The following is a 21,310-nucleotide window of genomic DNA, read 5'->3' on the forward strand; positions in this document are numbered from 1 at the left end:
ATATGACTGATCATGCAAAATAAAAGTATTTTAGATCATACGAAGCCATTTGTTATCACACAGTTGTTTTATCATAACAACAGATATCATCCAAATGGTCCTGATCAAAGGTTTAGGTTTACACACCCTTGAATGTTTGGCCTTGTTACGTGACACACGGACGGGTTAAAATGGCAATTAAAAGTTAATTCCCCACACCTGTGGCTTTTAAAAATTGCAAGTGAATAGCTCTCACATTGATGCACTGACCAGGCTCGGTACTGAGCCACCGGGAGCACAAAAGAACTATCAAAAGACCTTTGTAAAAAAGTAATGGTGATCTTAAGGACATATTAAACATGGACTGGGATGGATTGTCTTCTGGACAGAATGCAGAAGGTAAGTGGAATATCTTTAATCACACAGTACAAAATTACACAGATCAATGTATACTATTGGGGAAAGAAGAAGCAAATGTAATCACTTTTAGAACGCCTTTGATTTTAAATTGCTAAATTGGAAAATGAGGAACTGATCGTTAAGGAGAGTAAAACAAATCCCCCAAAGTATGTAAAACGTAGAGAAGGTCAGGGCCGAAAATGCCGGTTCTTTGTTAATCAGACATTTTAAATAATTTATTTTCTTCTGTTTACACCGAGGAAGATGCGATGGCTGATCTTCTGCTTGCAAATTTCACAGAACTGTTGCCAACAAACATGGTAGAGTGTTTGCGGTTTATTCAAAATTAAGCAGGATAATACAGTCTAACGATGTTTCTTAGTGAGTGAAGTTCAACTCAGACAACTGTAACCTTATGCGTTATAGTGAAAAATAACAATCCAACATATACTTTAAATGGTATCTCCATGAGAAAAACTACTAAAGAAAAGGATTTAGCAATTATTGTAGATAAACTAAGCAAGAGTGTGCAATATCAGTAAAAGCCAATAAGATATTAGCATGCATAAAACATGGTAGGAGATCACCTTGCCTCTTTACAAGTCAATGACGTGACCTCAGAGTGTGATGCAATTCTGGGCACCAGTCTTTAAGTAGGACATTATGCAAAGAAGGGCTACAAAATGATTGGCAACACTGATTATAAGACGACCCCCCAAAATGTGATTAATTTAGGAACAAAAGAAAAAGCCTGTATATAAGACTACCCTATAGGAAAAAAAGTTTTACTATTACATATTAATTCACATGTAAGTTAATTTTTTTATATTTAATAAAGCTGATTGTAAAAAATGCATTTCTTGTTTTTATTTCCTTTTATATGCCAACCTGCCCCCCAGTTATGCACATTTGACCCCAGCCTTGTCACTCTGCTCCTCCACATATGCCACTCTGCACCCCCCTCAAACCTACAAATGCATCTCTAGACTTGCCCACCCCCGTGCTCCAGACTCCTTGGTGTCTGGTGGGGCAGCCAGTGGACGTCTGCACGATGCGCATAGACAACCTCTGCTGCTACCCGGCACATCCGCTGGGGCTTCTATGACAGAGCTCCGGAAGGTCTTGTTACGCCAGTGCTCAGTCATGGAAGCCCTGGCAGAAGTGTTGTGCAGCAGCAGAGGTTATCTACGCGCATCATGCCGATATCCACGGGCTGCCAGAAAGGAGAATCCAGGTCCCTTTCAGCACTGCAGGGGATCTGGATATTAGTCTTCTTGTCAGTAGCGTACCTAGCGGGGGGCGGCGGTCCGCACCGGGTGCCGCTCATCAGGGGGGTGCCAACTTGCCGGCACTCCTCCAGAGACAGACAGTAATGTCCGCCGCTGGAGGAGAAGGCTCGCAAGGGAGCGGTATCGGAGGTCTTTAACAGGGAGCCGGAGGTCTGTTAAAGACCTCCGATACCGCTCCCTCGCGATCCACGTGGTAACTGCTGCTGTGCGCCGGGGTTTGTTGTCAGATCCCAGCGCACAACACTGAAGCCGCGCCCACCGCCGTCCGTGCCCTCTGAACCGGAAGAAGACAGAAGAAGAGGCGCGAAGAGGAAGAAAAGGAGCTGACTGCTGTAAGAAAAGAGGAAAGGTAGGAAATCATTCAGTGAGAGTGGATTGGTATGTGTGGAATCTGTGGATTGGTATGTGTGGAATCTGTGGATTGGTATGTGTGGATTGGTATGTGTGGAATCTGTGGATTGGTATGCGTGGATTGGTAAATGTGGATTGGTATGTGTGGAATCTGTGGATTGGTATGTGTGGATTGGTATGCGTGGAATCTGTGGATTGGTAAGTAAGTGTGGATTGGTAAATGTGGAATCTGGATTGGTATGTGTGGAATCTGTGGATTGGTATGTGTGGAATCTGTGGATTGGTATGTGTGGAATCTGTGGATTGGTAAGTGTGGATTGGTAAATGTGTGAGAGTGATGGGTGTTATGCGGTACCATTTCCAATGTCTTTTTCATTATATAATTATGCTCTAAAGTACATCATAACTCCCATCACTCTATACTATTCCATACAGTGGCAGAGCTGGGAGACAGAGGCCTTGCACCCCCACCGCAGGACTCCTGAAAGGTAAGTGAACTTCAAAGGGGGGAGAGGGTAGATAGTTAGGAGGGGGTAGATAGGGAGAAGGGAGTGAGACGGGGGGATAGGGGGTAGATAGGACAGAAGGGGGTGAGAATGGGTAGATAGGGAGAAAGGAGGGTAGCAAGAATATTGAAATAAAGAGTCAGAATGAGAGAGCGAAAATGAATGGATTAATGTGTGGATGAATTGTGTGAATGAGTGAGAGAATTAATGAATTTGTAAATAATTTGTGTGAAAGAATAAATGATTGTGTGAATGAAAGTGAATTAGTGAGTGACTGTAAAAGCATTTGTGTTAATCATAGGTGTATAGTTGATTTGCCAAAAAGGCAAAGATGGTATAAGCAGGGTGTTTATGGGACAAAAATGGCACAGGCAGGGTGTTTATGGGACAAAGATGGCACAGGTAGCGTGTTCATGGGACAAAGATGGCGTACACTCGGCTGTTTGGGAACAATGCTGACTCGTGCTGGGCTGTTTGGGGACAAAGATGGCACGTCCTACGTGTGTGTAATTTGGGTGCTGGTCAGGTTCTATGTGGGCAATGTGGACGCTGGTTTTTTTTGGAGGGTTATTAAAGAAAGCACTATTATATGTTCAGTAAATGTTATTTAAACGTATTTATTTTACTTATAAGTTATTAATTTATTTTTTCAGATTTCTTGTTGTTTACAGTTGACATACAGTTTACAAATTGGTGCAATAAATATTCTTAACATAATTTTGTAGATGTCTTTACATTTGGTGGGGGGGGGTGCCACTTACAGGATCCGCCCCGGGTGCCGAATACTCTAGGTACGACCCTGCTTCTTGTCAGACCTCTATTTGAGGTTGGATTATAAAACAACCTCAAATATAAGATGAGAGGTATTTTTTGATAAGAAGGATTTTTCCCCAAGTGGCAATGTTCAAAAACTAGCTGAATTTGTTTGGCTTTGTTTTTTTGCCTTCTTTTGGATTAAAAGCAGGATGGATAGTTGGAAGGGCTGAACTTGACAGATTTACTATGCAACTATGTTACTATGTTTGCTATACTGCAGCCACCTCAACATTGTTTCAGTCAAAAACATCTTAATCCCTTCTACAATACTTCACAGGACTTCATTCATACGTTTTCAATGCATGCTCTCTTTGCTAAATGGGGAAAGGTTTAGTGGCAATAAACTCACCCACATGCTCTGTCAGAAACACAACAAAGAATGGAGTCACCAAGTCATTGATTCCTTGAACATATCCACTTGCTGGATGCCGTATTGCCCAGATAAACAGGATTCTCTCAAAGATCTGTCGCAAGAGTAAAAACCAGAGTAGGTACCAGGAATCATAACTATTCAGTCAAATAAAGTGTTAAAATTGTGATGTTTCGTGGGATGCCTTACAATAGTACAATAAGACAATACAAGAGTATATAACATGTTTTTTTAATTTTATTATTAAATGTATTCTTGAAAGGAGCCACAATACTTTTGATCATTAATGCCATAAGTAGTTCATTCAAGTGCTTGTTGTAATGACTAAGGCTGTTTTCCATTTTTACACTTAAGGACTAAATGTCCCCCCCCCCCCTCCCCACACACACACACTTTTGCCATCTTCTTTTTAATACAAATTTCCTATCATTTAGTTTAATATATATATACACATATACAAAATGTTATAACTGAGACAAGATGATTGTGACAGAACCCTCCTCCTTATGACAGCCAGCCTCCTCCCTATTGACTATGGGCCCTGGCTTTGTAAAGACTTCTGTGTCAACCAGAAGTATCGTATTTGCTCGATTATAAGACGACCCTGATAATAAGATGACCCCCCAAAATCGGAATATTAGGTGTGTCATGTGGGGTCACCTAATAATGTTGAGTTCTAGGGAGAAAAAACAATCTTCCCCTTCTTTATCAGATCTTTATCTAGATTTAAACCGACTTTCAAGGGAAAATAAACAACTCCCAACTAGAGAAACCACAGAGAAGTTTACAAATATTACAAATTTAATTAACGCCCACCACATGTCCAAAGTAAAAGAAAATCTTAAGAAGTCCTTTTATAAACTGCAGGATATAGGTGCTGCTTTCGGAAAATTCTATCAAGACCTATATAATATCCCAGATCAGGCAGAAGGTCCCTCTATACAAAATTATTTAAAGAAATCGAATCTGCCTAAACTTTCTAAAGAACAGTTAGATTAACTAAATTCTCCATTTAACCCAGAAGAAGTGAGACCGATAATTGATAAATTGAGGAAGAATGTAGCTCCTGGCCCAGATGGTTTTACAAATTTATTTTTTAAAATACTAAAAGAGAAATTGGCCCAGAGGCTATGGTCCCTATTTTAAAACAGGATAAGGATCCAGAAAAGATCTCTAATTATAGACCAATTTCTTTGACCAATACAGATACTAAAATATATGCTTCACTGTTAGCAGCGAGATTAAAAAACATAATTCCTTTTCTAGTGAATAAAGATCAGGTAGGTTTTGTTGCTGGAAGATCTTCTAGCAGCAATATTAGACGTTTGATTCATATTCAGGATATAAATAAAAAGAGTGGTGAACCCATGTTGACCCTGTCTCTAGATGCTGAGAAAGCATTCGATAGGGTCAACTGGAAATTTATGAACGCATCCTTAGAGAAATATGGATTCATCGGTGATATATTACATAAGATAATGGCCTTATATGTTTCACCTACTGCTAGGATTATTGGTCAGGGAATATCGTCCCAGTGGTTTCCGATTATGAATGGCACCAGGCAAGGGTGCCCCTTATCTCCTCTTCTATATATTCTTTCTCTGGAACCCCTCGCTCAAAATATAAGAAATCATCCCCTTATTATGGGATGTCTAAACGAGGGTAAGGAAGGTAAAATAATGTTATATGCTGACGATATTGTTATTACTGTACAGGACCCAGTCACTTCAGTAGAATATTTACTAAAAGAAATCGAATCATATGGTAATATTTCGAACTATAAATTAAATGTATCAAAAACAAGTGCAATACTGGGAAATCCATCAGATTCTATGATCCAGATCCTAATAAATGAATATACATTTGCGTGGGTATCCAAGGAAATAACGTATTTAGGGATAAAAATAACAGTAAACCCTAATAAATTGATAGACTTCAAATTTTTATTAGCTCATACTTCAGAAACTTTGAGGTCTTGGTCAAATTTAGAGATTTCTTGGTGGGGCAGGTTAAATAGTGTTAAATCCTATATACTTCCAAATAGGGCTGCAACTAATGATTATTTTCATAATCGATTAGTTGGCCGATTATTTTTTCGATTAATCGGATAAAAAAAATTAAATTTTTCATTTATTTTAAATTATTTAATAAAGTAACATAGGATGTTAAAAACAAACGGCAGAATACATTTTTTTTCTTGTTATTATTTCCCCAACCTGCCCCCCAGTTATGCATATTTGAGCCCAGGCTTGCCACACTGCCCTCCCCGACATGCCACACTGCCCTCCCCACATATGCCTTATACCCCCAGATATGTCACTCTGTCCTCCCCAGGTATGCCGTATACCCCCCATGATATGCCATAGTGCCCTCATAGGATTTGCAGACTCGTTCACAGACACAATACTTTTATAAATAAATACAGGATTAATCTTCACTGCCCCCAGGATTTAGAGTCCCCTCAGTTTGCCCCCCTTTACCTCTAACTGCACCTTAAGTTAACTTTATTAAATTAATGAAATTAACCCTCAGTCCTCAGCATTAAATTAATCCTGAAGAGAAGACCCCATTAACCACAACTGCCCCTAAATTAACCCTGAAGACCCCATCAACCACAACTGCCCCTAAATTAACCCATTAACCACAACTGCCCCTAAGTTAACCCTAAACACCCCATTAACTATAACTGCCCCTAAGTTAACCCTAAACACCCCATTAACTATAACTGCCCCTAAGTTAACCCTAAACACCCCATTAACTATACCTGCCCCTAAGTTAACCCTAAACACCCCATTAACTATAACTGCCCCTAAGTTAACCCTAAACACCCCATTAACTATACCTGCCCCTAAGTTAACCCCCACCTCCCCTAACTTTCAGCAGCCCAAATATTAATTTTATACTCACAGTTGGATGAGTGTCACAGCCATGGCGATGCTAAAGAAATGGGCGGAGCCAATCGGCCATTTGGCTCTGCCCCTTTCTTCCTCCCTGTCCGTCCCTGCAGTCACTGCCGATTGGCCCCGCCCCTTTCTTTCTCCAGCAGCGATTGCAGGGAGGGACTGGAAAAAGGAAGTGGGCCGGCCAATCGGCAGTGACTGCAGGGAGGAACTGTAAGTAGCAACTGCTGCTGTGACTCCTGTGAGTCACACTAACGGATTATAACAAGAGGGGTATTTTTCAGAGCATTTGCTCTGAAAAAACCCTCATTTTATAATCGATAAAAATCGATTCAACTAATCGATAATGAAATTCATTGCCAACGAATTTCATTATCGATTATCATCGATTTTATCGATTAGTTGTTGCAGCCCTACTTCCAAAATGGACCTACCTGTTCAGATTGGTACCTCTTTCGTTCTCTAAGTCTTGGTTAATGGAGGTACAAAGAATATTTACTAAATTCATATGGGGGGGTAAAATCTCCATGAAGACACTAAAGAAAAATCTAAATCAGGGTGGAATAGCTTTTCCGGATATTAAAAAATATCACGATGCAGCTATGATCTACCATTGTTCAAGATGGTTAATAGATTCAAATCAGTCCGAGGTATGGTATAAAATAGAGTCCCTAATATTAAATACGGAAGACCTAAACTTTTTATTGTCATCTAATCTACGAATTAATAATTTTGAAAATAATTTAATCTTATCAAATCTGTTAAAATTCTTCCCTAAAATTTCTTCAGATGAATATTAGGGACTTAGACATAAGCAACTGGGCTTAAAGAAATATTATCAGTTGGTTCAAAACTGGTCCATCTTTGAAAGATGGGTTTACTTATTTACGCATTAAGAGTTACATAGAGTCCCAGAACAGATTACATAATGAAATTAAACCTAAGATAATAACTCTGATGGAAAAAAGACAAATATTAAGACAGTGTTAGTGTTAAAAAGTGGGATTTGTGATGAAGAGGGCCCTCCAAATAAACCAAGAGCATTTATGAAATGGCAGATTGATATGGGCCAAGAAATCAAACTGGAGGACTGGTGTAGAACACTTTCTCAGTTAAAAAAAAAACATACATTGTTTAAATCTGAATGAATTGCAATTTAAAATAATGAATAGACGGCATTTGGTTCTGGAAAGGTTGAAAAAGATGTTCCAACGGGTCTCCAACTTATGTTGGAGATGTAACATGGAGAAGGGATCTTATGTCCACATATGGTGGAGTTGTAAAAAACTTGATAAATTCTGGTTTATGGTCGTCTCAGTTTTAGAGATACTAGAGATTACTGGAATTCAACATTCAATTGAGAGTTTTCTTTTCCATCTAACATGGAATAATGAAAACAATATACAAAAATATCTAGCCCTCCATACACTGACGGCAGCTAAAATTCTTTTGGCTCGTAATTGGAAAAGTCAAGAGGTTCCACATTAGGAAAAATTGAAAACCCAAATAAGTTTCCAACTACAAATGGAAAAAGGTCTTTTGGAAGGCAAGCATGAAATAACAGCCTGCCAGGCTATGAAAAAATGGCTCCTTTTGTTCTCCAATGATATACCAGAAGGTAGCCACATGAGGACTATTTTTCTTGAATGAGAGTAATACATAGCCCTTGGCCATTCTGTAATATTTCTTGTATGACGACACATATATATATATATATTTATTTTTTTTCTCTCTATTTTATGTATTGAAATTTTGTGTTTATTTTTGTATATATTTTCTTTGTGATGTCATGTTGATATGTTTTTGTGATGTGGATTATTGTTAAAACTTCATAAAAAGAATAATTAAAAAAAATAAGACAAGATGATTGTGACAGAACCCTCGTCCCTATGACAGCCAGCCTCCTCCCTATTGACTATGGGCCCTGGCTTTGTAAAGACTTCTGTGTCAACCAGAAGTATAAGATTATAAGACGACCCTGATAATAAGATGACCCCCCAAAATCTGAATATTAACCCCTTAAGGACCGGGCTCATTTTTTGTTTTGTACCCTGTGGGACCGAGGCTGTTTTGACACTTTTGTGGTGCTTGTGTGTAATTTTCTCATCACCCATTTAGTGTACCCACATAAGTTATATATTGTTTTTTTCAGGACAAGATGGGCTTTCTTCAGATACCATTATTTTGATCGTATCATCTTATTTACTATAAAAAATAAATAAAAAACATGGTGAAAAATTGAAAAAAAACACATTTTATGACTTTTATTTGAAAAATCTTTTACTCACCTAAAAAAGCAAGTAAAAAAACTAGCTAAATAGATTCTACTACTTGTCCTGAGTTTAGAAATACCCAATGTTTTTATGTTTTTTTGCTGTTTTTTGTAAGTTATAGGGCAATAAGTACAAGCAGCGTTTTATGATTTCCAAATCTTTTTTAACAAATCTGGTCAGTCTGCCTCCATCTCCTCTTTGGAACATCTTTGAAGCCGGTTAACTCAATTTAACCCTGTCAAACCATATATTTTTGAAAACTAGACACCCCAGGGTATTCCAAATGCTGTTATTTTAACCCTTTCCATGCACCAATTATAGAACTACACTTTGTCAAACTTTGTAATAGTAATTTTTTTTATTTTTTTTTCACACAAATTGTACTTTAGTTATAGATATACAGGTTCTGGTATATGTCACTGTCAAACAACCCCCCAATGTGTCTTCAGGAACATCTCCTGAGTGCAGTGATACCCGACATGCATGGGTTTGTCGGGTTGTTTGAGATTTAAAATGCCACATTTGGGAAGTGCGCTTTTTTTCTCCATTTTGTTCAGTCTGTACCTATGCCCTATCTTTGAGCTCGGCCACTCCAATTTACCCCATCAGCCATTTTTTTTATATATTAGACACCCCTTGGGTATTTGAAGTGCTTTTATTTTAACTCTTTGTTGAGATTTTTGAGAAATTTTAGCACTTGCTCAAAATAATAAACTTTATTTTTTTATTTTATTTTTTTAATACTTATATTTTTTTTTACACATTTTGCTGGTACTGGATGGTTCATCAAGTGACATCACTGCATAATTATTTTTAAATGTTAGCACATTTTTTTTTTTTTATATTTTACTAATCACATAGTGATTAGAAAGCTGGGTTCCATTGACTTGCTTGGTTGAATGCAGTACCTGTATTCAACCTGCAAGTGGAGCCAGAGTTCTCTAGAGGGTCAGGAGACCGTCTAGCAAACTCTTTCTTTATTATTTTTTTTCCCGGGCCGCCGCCATCTTGTTGATGGCGAAGATCACCGGCAGCTGCGGCTGTGACCGCTCTCCGGAGCGGTCACAGCCCATCCAAAGGTAAGTCTTTGGTGTCGCTGGATGCCTCCTGATCGAGGCATTCCAGCGACACCATTTAAGTTTAGGAGGCGATCGTTGATCGCCTCCTAAACGCTTTTAAAACGGGCGTCCGCCGCCATACAATGTATGGCGGCTGTTGACGCCCCGGGGAGGGGCCAGACATGGCCCCCGATGCCGATCTCGGCGTTACTGAATGCCTCGACATCGAGGCATTACAGTAACGCCGTTTAAGCGAAGAAAGTGATCGTTGATCACTTTCTAAGCTTATTTAATTTTTTGACGATTCAGGACCGTCAAAGGTCATTTAGTGACCTTCCTGTCATGACGGTCCTGAACCGGCAAAGGTCGCGAAGGGGTTAATTTATGAAAAAAAGAAAAAGCCTGAATATAAGACGACCCTATAGGAAAAAAGTTTGTGAACATTTTTTTTTTTTTTAATAAAAGCTATGATCGAGAAAAATATTTTGTTTTTATTTCCTTTTTTTCAACCTGCCCCCCCAGTTATGCACATCTGCCCCCTGGCTTGCCACTTCGCCCCAGAAATGCCTTATACCCCCTATATGCCACTGTGCCCTATGATATGCCTTTTGACCCCCTATGTGCCCTATGCAGAATGGCATATAGGGAGGTATAAGGCATTTCAGGAGGCAGAGTGGCGTATAGAGGGTTAAAAGGCATTTCTGGAGGCAGAGTGGCATTAAGGGGGTTAAAAGGCATTTCACAGAGCACTCTGCCTCCAGAAATGCCTTATGCCCCCCATTTAACACTCCCCCCCCCCTCCAAACTTACCAGAGCTTCTGAGTCCCCGGTGCGTAGTCCGGGCAGCGTGTAGAGCTCTACATGATTCGCGTACACAACTTCCGCTGCAGCCGGGAGGAGGTGCGGTTAGCGGTGGGGGTTGTCTGCGTCCATCGCGCAGACCTTGCCGGGCTGTCAGAGATCACGGGGAACCCCGCCGCTAACCGCACCTCCTCCCGGCTGCCCGGACTAAGCACCGGGTACTCAGAAGTACCAGTAAGTTGGGGAGGACAGGAGGATCCAGGTCCCCTGCATCGCTGCGGGGGATCTGGATCTTAGTCTCATAGTCAGACCTAGTTGAGGTCTGATTATAAGACGACCCCGATTAAAAAAAAAACCTTGTCTTATATTCGAGCAAATACGGTATATTATCTAATTTGTTGAGGGGATTATCTCTGGCAGACAGCCAGGTTATGTAACCAGGAAGTAGGGCTGCAATAACTAATCGATAGAATCGATAATAATAATAATAATGAAAATCGTTGCCAACAAATTTCATTATCGATTAGTTGAATCGATTTTTATCGATTATAAAATGAGGGATTATAAAATACCCCTCATTATATAATCTGTTTCGGTGACTAACAGCAGCAGTTGCTACTTACCAGTCCCTCCCTGTACTACTGTAAGTATAAAATTAATGTTTGGGCTGCTGAAAGTTAGGGGAGGTGGGGGTTAATTTAGGGGCAGTTATGGTAGATGGGGTCTTTAGGGTTAATTTAGGGGCAGTTGTGGTTGATGGGGTCTTTAGGGTTAATTTAGGGGATGCTGTGGTTGATGGGGTGTTTAGGGTTAATTTAGGGGATGCTGTGGTTAATGGGGTGTTTAGGGTTAATGTAGGGGTAGTTATGGTTAATGGGGTGTTTAGGGTTAATTTAATGATGAGGACTGAGGGTTAATTTAATTAATTTAATAAGGTTAACCTAAAGTGCAGTTAGAGATAAAGGGGGGGAAACTAAGGGGAATCTAAATCCTGGGGGCAGTGAAGATTAACCCCTTGATGACAATTGCCGGTCCGGGCACGTCACGGAAATTCATGTCGATAACGACAAATGACGTGCCAGGACCGGCACGTCATTAAACGGGTGCAGAAAGCGATCTATTTTCGCTTTCTGCACCGAAACGGCGTTGCTGTAATGCCTCGACCTCGAGGCATTCAGCAACGCCATTATCGGCACAAAGGGGCCATCTCTGGCCCCTCCCCGGGGCGTCAACATCTGCCATACTTTGTATGGCGGCGGACGCCCGTTTTAAAAGCGTTTAGGAGGCAATCAACGATCGCCTCCTAAACTTAAATGGTGTCGCTGGAATGCCTCGATCAGGAGGCATCCAGCGACACCAAACACTTACCTGGGGATGGACTGTGACCGCTCCTGAGAGCGGTCACAGCCGCAGCTGCCGGTGATCTTCGCCATCTGCAAGATGGCGGCGGTCCGGGAAAATTCAATAAAGAAAAACAATAAAGTCTAAAAAGTTCGCTAGACGGTCTCCAGACCCTCTAGAGAACTCTGGCTCCACTTGCAGGTTGAATATAGGTACTGCATTCAACCATGCAAGTCAATGGAGCTCAGCTTTCTAATCACAGTGTGATTAGAAAAAAATAAATTAAAAATATAATAAAATTAATAATAATTAGAAAAAAAATAGTAAAAAACCAGTAAAATGTAAAAATAATTTCCCACTGATGTCACTATCAGGGGAACCTTCAAGTTGAAAAAAAATGTTAAAAAAATAAAAAAAAGGCAAAAAAAATATATATATAAATAAAAAATATATTTTTGTGAGCAAGTCCTAAAAATAGCATATTAGCTTAAAACAATTCTCGCATGGAAAGAGTTAAAATACTGGCATATTAAATGCCCATGGGGTGTCTACTTTTAAAAAATGTATGATTTGATGGGGTAAATTGAATTGGCCGGGTTCAACAAGGTCCCAATTAACACGGGGGGGAAGGATGGCCACACATCTAATTTCCAATTAGAAAAATGCACACGTACCAAATGTGGCCTTTTAGTTCCCCCCAAAAATGACAAACCCATGCATGTGGGGTATCACTGTACTCAGGAGATGTTGCTGAACACATATTGGGGTGTCGTGTGACAGCGGCATATACCAGGAGCTGTAAATTCATACATAAAGTAGGTGTGTGTGGGAAAAATACACACACAAAAATACTACTGCAAACTTTGAAAAAATGCTGGTGGTAAAATGTGTGCATGCAAAGAGTTAAAATACCAGCATTTAAAATACCCTGGGGTGTCTAATTTTCAAAAATATATAGCTTTATTGGGCACACTGAAATGGCCCGGCTCAAAGATGTACCAAATAGGGCACGGGCAGTGGATCCCCAAATGCCAAAGTTCAAAAAATGTGCATGCCCCAAATGTGGCTCTTTTGCCACCGAACAGCCAGGCAAAATCATTCATGTGGGGTATCACTGCGCTCAGGAGATGTTGCTGAACACATATTGGGGTGTTTTGTGATAGTGACATATACGAGAACTTTTTAATTCATACCTGAAGTAAAATGTGTGTGACAAAACAAATGGAAAAAAATGACTATCACAAAGTTTGACAAAGACTGGTGGTAGATATGGTGCATGGAAAGAGTTAAAATACTAGCATTTGAAATACCCTGGGGTGTCTAATTTTCAAAAATATATAGCTTTATTGGGCACACTGAAATGGCCCGGCTCAAAGATGTACCAAATAGGGCATGGGCAGTGGATCCCCAAATGCCAAAGTTCAACATTGAAAAATGTGCATGCCCCAAATGTGGCCCTTTTGCCCCCAAACAGCCAGGCAAAATCATTCATGTGAGGTATCGCTGTACTCAGGAGATGTTGCTAAACACATATTGGGGTGTTTTTTGATAGTGACATATACCAGAACCTGTTTATTCATACCTAAAGTAAAATGTGTGTGAAAAAACAAATGCAAAAAAATTACTACCATAAAGTTTGACAAAGGCTGATGGTAGAATAAGTGCTTGGAAAGGGTTAAAATACCAGCAATACCCTGGGCTGTCTAGTTTTCAAAAATATATGATTTGATGGGGTAAATTGCATTGGCCGGCTTCAAAGATACCCGAAATGGCACATGGGGGGAAGAATTACCAGATTTGGAAAAAATGGCTTTGAAATAGCAAAACGCTACCTGTACTTATTGCTCCATAACGTTCAGAAAAAAGCAAAAAAACATAAAAACATTGGGTATTTCTAAACTCAGGACAAATAGTAGAATCTATTTAGCAGGTTTTTTTATTACCTTTTATAGATGAGTAAAAGATGTTTCAACTAAAAGTTAGAAACAGTCATTTTTTTCAAAATTTTTCACCATATTTTATACTTTTTTTAATAGTAAATAATATGATACAATCAAAACAATGTCATCTAAAGAAAGCCCTTCTTGTCCTGAAAAAAACAATATCTAATGTGTGTGGGTTCAGTAAACGGGAAAGAAGAAAATTACAGCTAAACACGAGCAGCGCAGAAATGTTAAAACGGCCATTGTCACGAAGGGTACAAAAAGTAAAATCAGCCTTTGTCACGAAGGGGTTAATGCTGTACTTATTTATAAGTATGTTGTCAGTGTGCTGTGAAGGGGCCTGTGACTATGAGGGGACTATGAGATATCTGGGGGGTATACGGCATATCTGGGGAGGACGGAGTGACATATCTGGGGGTATAAGGCATATACGGTATATAAGGCATATGTGGGGAGGGCAGTGTGGCATGTCTGGGGAGGACGGAGTGGTGTATCAGGGTGTATAAGGCATATCTGGGGGTAGAGTGGAGTGGCATATGTGGGAAGGCAGTGTGGCATGTCTGGGGAGGACGGAGTGGTGTATCATGGGGTATAAGGCATATCAGGGGCCACAGTGGCATATGTGGGGGTAGAGTGGAGTGGCATATGTGGGGGTACAGCGGAGTGACATGTCCGGGGGGCAGCGTGGCATGTCCGGGAGACAGCGTGGCATGTCCGGGAGGCAGCGTGGCAAGCTCAAATGTGCAGAAATTGGGGGGGCTAAAGACAGGAAATGCATTTTATCAAAGTTTTTCTTTTATTCTGCTGTTTGTATTTACCGTCATAAAAATTATTTACCGTCATTAAAATTATTTTAACCCCTTAAGGACCAGGCGGTGTTTTACCTTTTGTACCATTGGGACCGAGGCTGTTTTAACACTTTTGCGGTGTTCGTGTTTAGATGTAATTTTCTCTTCACTCATTTAGTGAACCCACACAAATTATATGTTGGTTTTTTTCAGGACAAGAAGGGCTTTCTTCAGATACCATTGTTTTAATCATATTATGTAATTTCCCATAAAAAAATAATAAAATATGATGAAAAATGTAAAAAAAAACCCCACATTTTCTGACTTTTACCCCAAAAATCTTTTACTCATCCAAAAAAACTAATGAAAAAACCTACTAAATATATTCTACTATTTGTCCTGAGTTTAGAAATACCCAATGTTTTTATGTTTTTTTGCTTTATTCCGCACGTTATGGAGCAATAAGTACAAGTAGCGTTTTGCTATTTCAAAACCATTTTTTCCAAATCTGGTAATTCTTCCCCCCATGTGCCATTTCGGGTATCTTTGAAGCCGGCCAATGCAATTTACCCCATCAAATCATATATTTTTGAAAACTAGACACCCCAAGGTATTTCAAATGCTAGAATTTTAACTCTTTCCATGCACTAATTCTACCACCAGTCTATGTCAAACTTTGTGGTAATAATTTATTTTGTGTTTTTTATCGCTAAAATTGCTCTTCAGGTATGGATTTACAGCTCCTGGTATACATCACTGTGACGGATCGTCCTGTGCCCCTGACTGGACACATCCGCCCGTCAGCTCCTTCCCTCTCCCAGTAAGCGGACGCGCTGCGGCTGTCCGAAGAAAGCAGTCACAGACCAGCACTTCCCTCAATCATGAGACAGGACTTCATGCTTTGAGGTTAAAAACAGAACTCTCTTTATTACAAACACACAGAATTTATATACAATCTACATTCACTGTGCACCGAACCCAACCCCCAATCCTATCAGCCACATCCCATGACAAATCCCATCAGCCACATCCCCTCACAAATCTCATCGGTATACAGAGGATGTATCAGGTGAGGGGATTAAGGGATACAATGGGTTCCCCCACCTGTGTTATCCCCCCTGTAGTGCGGATGCCGTCTGGGCAGACAGGGCTGTGCTGGCTGATTAAGAGCCCCAGCCAGATTATAGGATCGTCTCTTTGAAGGCTGGAGCTGCAGCCACATTCAAACAGGGTACAAATAAATATAATAATAATAATAACAGTGAAGATCAGACATAGGTTCTTCACATTACTCCCCTCTTGTGCAAACGTCCGGCAGACACAGCCAGATCCCTAACGGATCGGCTTGGGGATGACCGGGCCTCTACTGTCTCTAGTCCTGCGGGGTAGGGAGAGCGGGCGTGTGGCTTCTGGGGCACCCTGGCAGCCCCATGTCAGTCACCCAGGCTCCTAGGCCGGGCCCGTAGTCAAAGGGTAAGAGGCCAGCCCAGAAGCCTCTCCAGTGGGCAGCCCTCTTTAGTCTCCTCTGCAGGCATGGGAGACCTTTCTCCAGGGCTTCCTTTCCCCTCTGGGCCCTCAGCCCAGACTCGGCTCCCTCCCAACCTGATGGAACCCTCCCATGGTTACCCTGACTATGGGCTTGTCCCGAGTCAGCTCCACATTCCCCCACCCAAACAACAAGAGCCCACTCCAAAGCAGCAGCAGTTTCACTTACCCCTACCTGGCTCTCCGAGCTGGGGCTCGTTTTGCCCACTGGACCATGCCGCTGGGGAAGAGTGCCGGTTGCCCTTCCTCCCATACTTGGTGACAGCCGCTGGGGAGGGTCGCCGCCTGCGCCCCCTCCCAGATGCTCGTGCTGGGGAGAGCCAGATAATGGGGGTGTAAGCTGTGGAGGGCAGAGGTCAGCGACTCTCTGCCCGGTTGCCAGTGCCTCTGCTGGTGCAGGGAACGTTGCTGGGCAGAGAACAGCGTCACTCTGCCCTGTGGCCAGCTCTTCCGCTGGTGGTTCCCTGCTAGCAGGTGGGGACCCTTCGCTGTGGGGCGGGCAGAGGCCAGCAGCACTCTGCCCTGTTGCCGGCGTTTCAGCCAGAGCGAGGATTGCTGATGCAGGACAGAGATCAGCGACTCTCTCTCCGGGTGCCAGCACTTCCGGTTGATCCTCGTTAGCCGGCGGGAACACTGTTCTGGGGGATGAGCAGAGGCCAGCAGCACTCTGCCCCGTGGCCGGCTCTTCTGCCGGTCTGGCATTTTGCGGTGCTGGGCAGAGGATCGCGTTGCACTGTCCTGGTGGGTCCCTGCTAGCAGGCAGGGACATTTCACTGTGGGGCGGGCAGAGGCCAGCGGCACTCTGCCCCGCTGCCGGCGCTTCAGCCGGAGTAGGAGGGGCGCATGGTGCTGGGCAGAGAACAGCGTCTCTCTGCCCTGTTGTCGGCGCTTCTGCCGCCTCTAGTGGAAACCCATAGACCGCTGCCTCAAATTCCGGCGACTGCATGTGGTCCATAATCGCCCTGAAGACTTCCTCCCAAAAGTGATTGCCCACTTTCACCTCTTCGGGCTCTGGCTGCAATACCAGGGGCAGAGTGGCTGAACCTTCAAGTCCGGAGGCTTGCCAATTACAGTGAGCAGCCTCCGGAGCTCGCTCTGTGACATCTGTCGGCTCACACTGCAGGGCGTAGCTCCCCTCGAACAGTGCCAAGTATTCTGCCTCGAGACACCATTCTCTGTCTACTAGTCTCTCAAGGTCTTGGCTGAGTTCACTTGTTGCAGTGGGCGGCAGGGCTCTCCGGCGCTTGTCACTAATGTCCCACCATCTGTCCATGTTGCCACTGCCAAAGACACCCCTTTCCTCGCATGCCTCCCACAACAGGCCAGGCCCACCAACATCCATCCCTTCCGAAGAATGGGGCTTTCTGGATTTTCGCTGCAGGCCTCGGGCTTCCCAGTATATGGCTCGGTACTCCTCTTCGAGCCCAATCTCCTGTCGGACCAGCCTTTCTAGCTCTGCAACCTCACCTGGAGACGCAGGTCCCCCGAACAAGTAGAGCCTCCCATTCACCTGGTCCCTGATTTGTTGTTCTAGGGTGGGCAGATGTGTACCTCGGTGGGCGTGCCACTTTTCTAGGGCCGCTCTCCATCTCACGAGCCGGGCTCGGGTCCGTCTCTCAAACTCCCATACTGGAGTCTCCGATTCGAGGGTCTCGAGTCCCCTCCAAGTCACCTCGCATCCCGGTGACTGTTCAATCCACTCCATCTGTGGATCCGTTTGGCTCTTCCTCGCCAGGGTATAACTTTGTTCTGCGGTCCGCTCTGGTCTGGAAGGACTAGATCCCACCGCTTGCCACCAATGTGACGGATCGTCCTGTGCCCCAGACTGGACACATCCGCCCGTCAGCTCCTTCCCTCTCCCAGTAAGCGGACGCGCTGCGGCTGTCCGAAGAAAGCAGTCACAGACCAGCACTTCCCTCAATCATGAGACAGGACTTCATGCTTTGAGGTTAAAAACAGAACTCTCTTTATTACAAACACACAGAATTTATATACAATCTACATTCACTGTGCACCGAACCCAACCCCCAATCCTATCAGCCACATCCCATGACAAATCCCATCAGCCACATCCCCTCACAAATCCCATCGGTATACAGAGGATGTATCAGGTGAGGGGATTAAGGGATACAATGGGTTCCCCCGCCTGTGTTATCCCCCCTGTAGTGCGGGTGCCGTCTGGGCAGACAGGGCTGTGCTGGCTGATTAAGAGCCCCAGCCAGATTATAGGATCGTCTCTTTGAAGGCTGGAGATGCAGCCACATTCAAACAGGGTACAAATAAATATAATAATAATAATAATAATAACAGTGAAGATCAGACATAGGTTCTTCACAATCACTTTCAAACAACACCCCAATATGTGTTCAGCAACATCTCCCGAGTACAGTCATACCCCCCATGCATGGGTTTGTCGGGTTGTTTGGGAGGTAAAACGCCACATTTAGGAAGTGCACATTTTTTAACTTGGAACTTTTACATCTGGTCATTCTGCCCCCATGTCCTAATAGGACCATCTTTGAAGCCGGCTAATTCAATTAACCCCATCAAACCATATATTTTTGAAAACTAGACACCCCAAGGTATTTCAAATGCTAGTATTTTAACCCTTTCCATGCATGAGATTCTACCACCAGCCTTTGCCACACTTTGTGTTAGTATTTTTTTTTTTTTACACAAATTGTATTTTGGGTATACATTTATAGCTCCATTTATACGTCACTATCAAACAACACCCTAATATGTGTTCAACAACATCTCTCGAGTACAGTGATACCACCCATGCATGGGTTTGACTGCTGTTTGGGGTTAAAAGGCCACATTTGGGAAGTGCGCTTTTTTTCCCCTATTTTGGTCAGTCTGTGCCTATGCCCTATCTTTGAGCCTGGCCACTACAATTTACCTCATAAAACCATATATTTTTGAAAACTAGACACCCCAAGGTACTTAAAATGGTAGTATTTAACCCTTTCCATGCATCAGATTCTACCACCAGCCTTTGCCACACTTTGTGGTAGTATTTTTTTTTTTTTCCACACAAATTGTACTTTGGGTATAAATTTATAGCTCCAGGTATACGTCACTATCAAACAACACCCTAATATGTGTTCAGGAACATCTCCCGAGTTCAGTCATACCCCACATGTATGGGTTTGTCTGGTGTTTGGGGTTAAAATGCCACATTTTGGAAGTGCGCTTTTTTTCCCCCCATTTCGGTCAGTCTGTGCCTATGCCCTATCTTTGAGCCCGGCCACTCCAATTTACCCCATCAAACCATTCATTTTTTTAAATTAGACACCCGTTGGGTTTTGAAATGCTTTTATTTAAATTTTTCCATGTCAGGATTTTTGGGAAGATACAGCGCTAATTTTAGCACTTGCTCATAATAATAAACTTTATTTTTTTTATTTTATTTATTTTACTCTTTTTGGACTTTTTTTTTTAATTTTGCTGGAACTGGATAGTTCCTCTAAAGCATAATAATTTTTAAATGTTACCATGTTTTTTTTAAGCTTTTTCTTTTTTTAAATATTTTACTAATCACATAGTGATTCGAAAGCTGGGCTCCATTCACTTGTATGGTTGAATGCAGTACCTGTATTCAACCTGCAAGTGGAGCCAGAGTTCTCTAGAGGGTCTGGAGCCCGTCTAGCGAACTTTTTCAACTTTATTTTTTTTTTCCCCGGGCCGCCGCCATCTTGCGGATGGCGAAGACTGCGTACAGCTGCGGCTGTGACCGCTCTCTGGAGCGGTCACAGCCCGCCCTGGGGTAAGTATTTGGTGTCATTGAAGTTTAGGAGGTGATCGTTGATCGCCTCCTTAACGCTTTTAAAACGGGCGTCCGCCGCCATACAATGTATGGCGGATGTTGACGCCCCGGGGAGGGGCCAGACATGCCCCATCATGCCGATCTTGGTGTTCTAAGCTTGTTTAAGTCTCATGATGTGTCAGGCACGTCATAGGTCGTTAAGTGACCGTTTTGCATGACATGCCTGACCCGGCAATGGACGTTAAGGGGTTAAATAAATGAAAATTTAGCATTTTTTTTATCCGATTAATCGAAAAAATTGTCGGTCAACTAATCAATTATGAAAATAATTGTTAGTTGCAGCCCTACCAGGGAGCAACCGCCATTGTTTTAGTTTAATGCACTGCTATGTTGTATAAGTGAGTCCCCTCGCCCCAGTTCCACCACTACAGACATTTACCCCGGCCAAACCTCAGCACTGATTTCGGCCAGTAATAGATAGTGGAGGTTCGGACCCCATTGTATTGTTAATCCCTTTACTGTTTACTGTTGTCTCTGGGAGGCAGATTAAGAGGGCCGTTTGTATCCCAATATCTTGATTTATGTTAAGGTTAATGTGTTGCTGGCTATATTCAGCCACGTGTGTGAAAAATAAAACAGTATTCATTTTGTTTATAAACTACACCGAGTTTTGTCCCATGCTAAGGGAGCACAAGTCAGCGGAGGTAGCCGGTCAGACCATCTAGCTCCGCGGCATTGGTGGAAGAAGTGGGATTGCTTCCTAGTCTGAGGGACATTCCAAACCACCACCGGGATCTATCGCCAGGAACGAGAACGGAAGGAAGCTACGGAGAGCTGATCCAGAGGAATTGTACCCGCCTGAAGCTCTGGAGGGAGATTCCCCGCAAGGGGAAAAGCCTCCCAACAGGAAAGGTTCTGGCTCCAGCGGAAGTTGCTGATGCCGTTCTTGGGGAAGCAGCCCAAAGAGGAATGGGTGGCTGATCTGGAGTTGCTGGTCCAGAGCAGAGGTGAGACGATGGATATCGGGCTCTGTGGTGGTACGCAGCACAGCTGTGCCCGGGACTGGAGAATAAAGGTCCCACAGAGGGCTATGGCTTCGGCGGCCCGGGATTATTATTAGAAAATATAGAAAAGGATACCGACTTCGGTAGTGCATCAGAGTGCCTGGGGGAAGACCTCCAG

General features: G+C 42.7%; 1 protein-coding gene across 1 annotated transcript in view; it reads right to left on the reverse strand.

Annotated features, from left to right (window-relative positions):
- Nucleotides 1-21,310, reverse strand: part of LOC149280811 (TBC1 domain family member 22B-like) — a gene marked incomplete at its 3' end in the record, with an annotated part of 79,339 nt that overhangs the window by 43,805 nt on the left and 14,224 nt on the right. The window contains exon 5 of the mRNA XM_089500070.1: nucleotides 3,690-3,804. Coding sequence (XP_089356196.1) covers nucleotides 3,690-3,804 — 115 coding nt within the window. The remainder of the gene's footprint in view (nucleotides 1-3,689; nucleotides 3,805-21,310) is intronic.

The sequence above is a fragment of the Sceloporus occidentalis genome, unplaced genomic scaffold (genome assembly GCF_023333645.1).
Source record: "Sceloporus occidentalis isolate IW3139 unplaced genomic scaffold, rSceOcc1.0.p SCAF_146, whole genome shotgun sequence".
Lineage (NCBI taxonomy): Eukaryota > Metazoa > Chordata > Lepidosauria > Squamata > Phrynosomatidae > Sceloporus > Sceloporus occidentalis.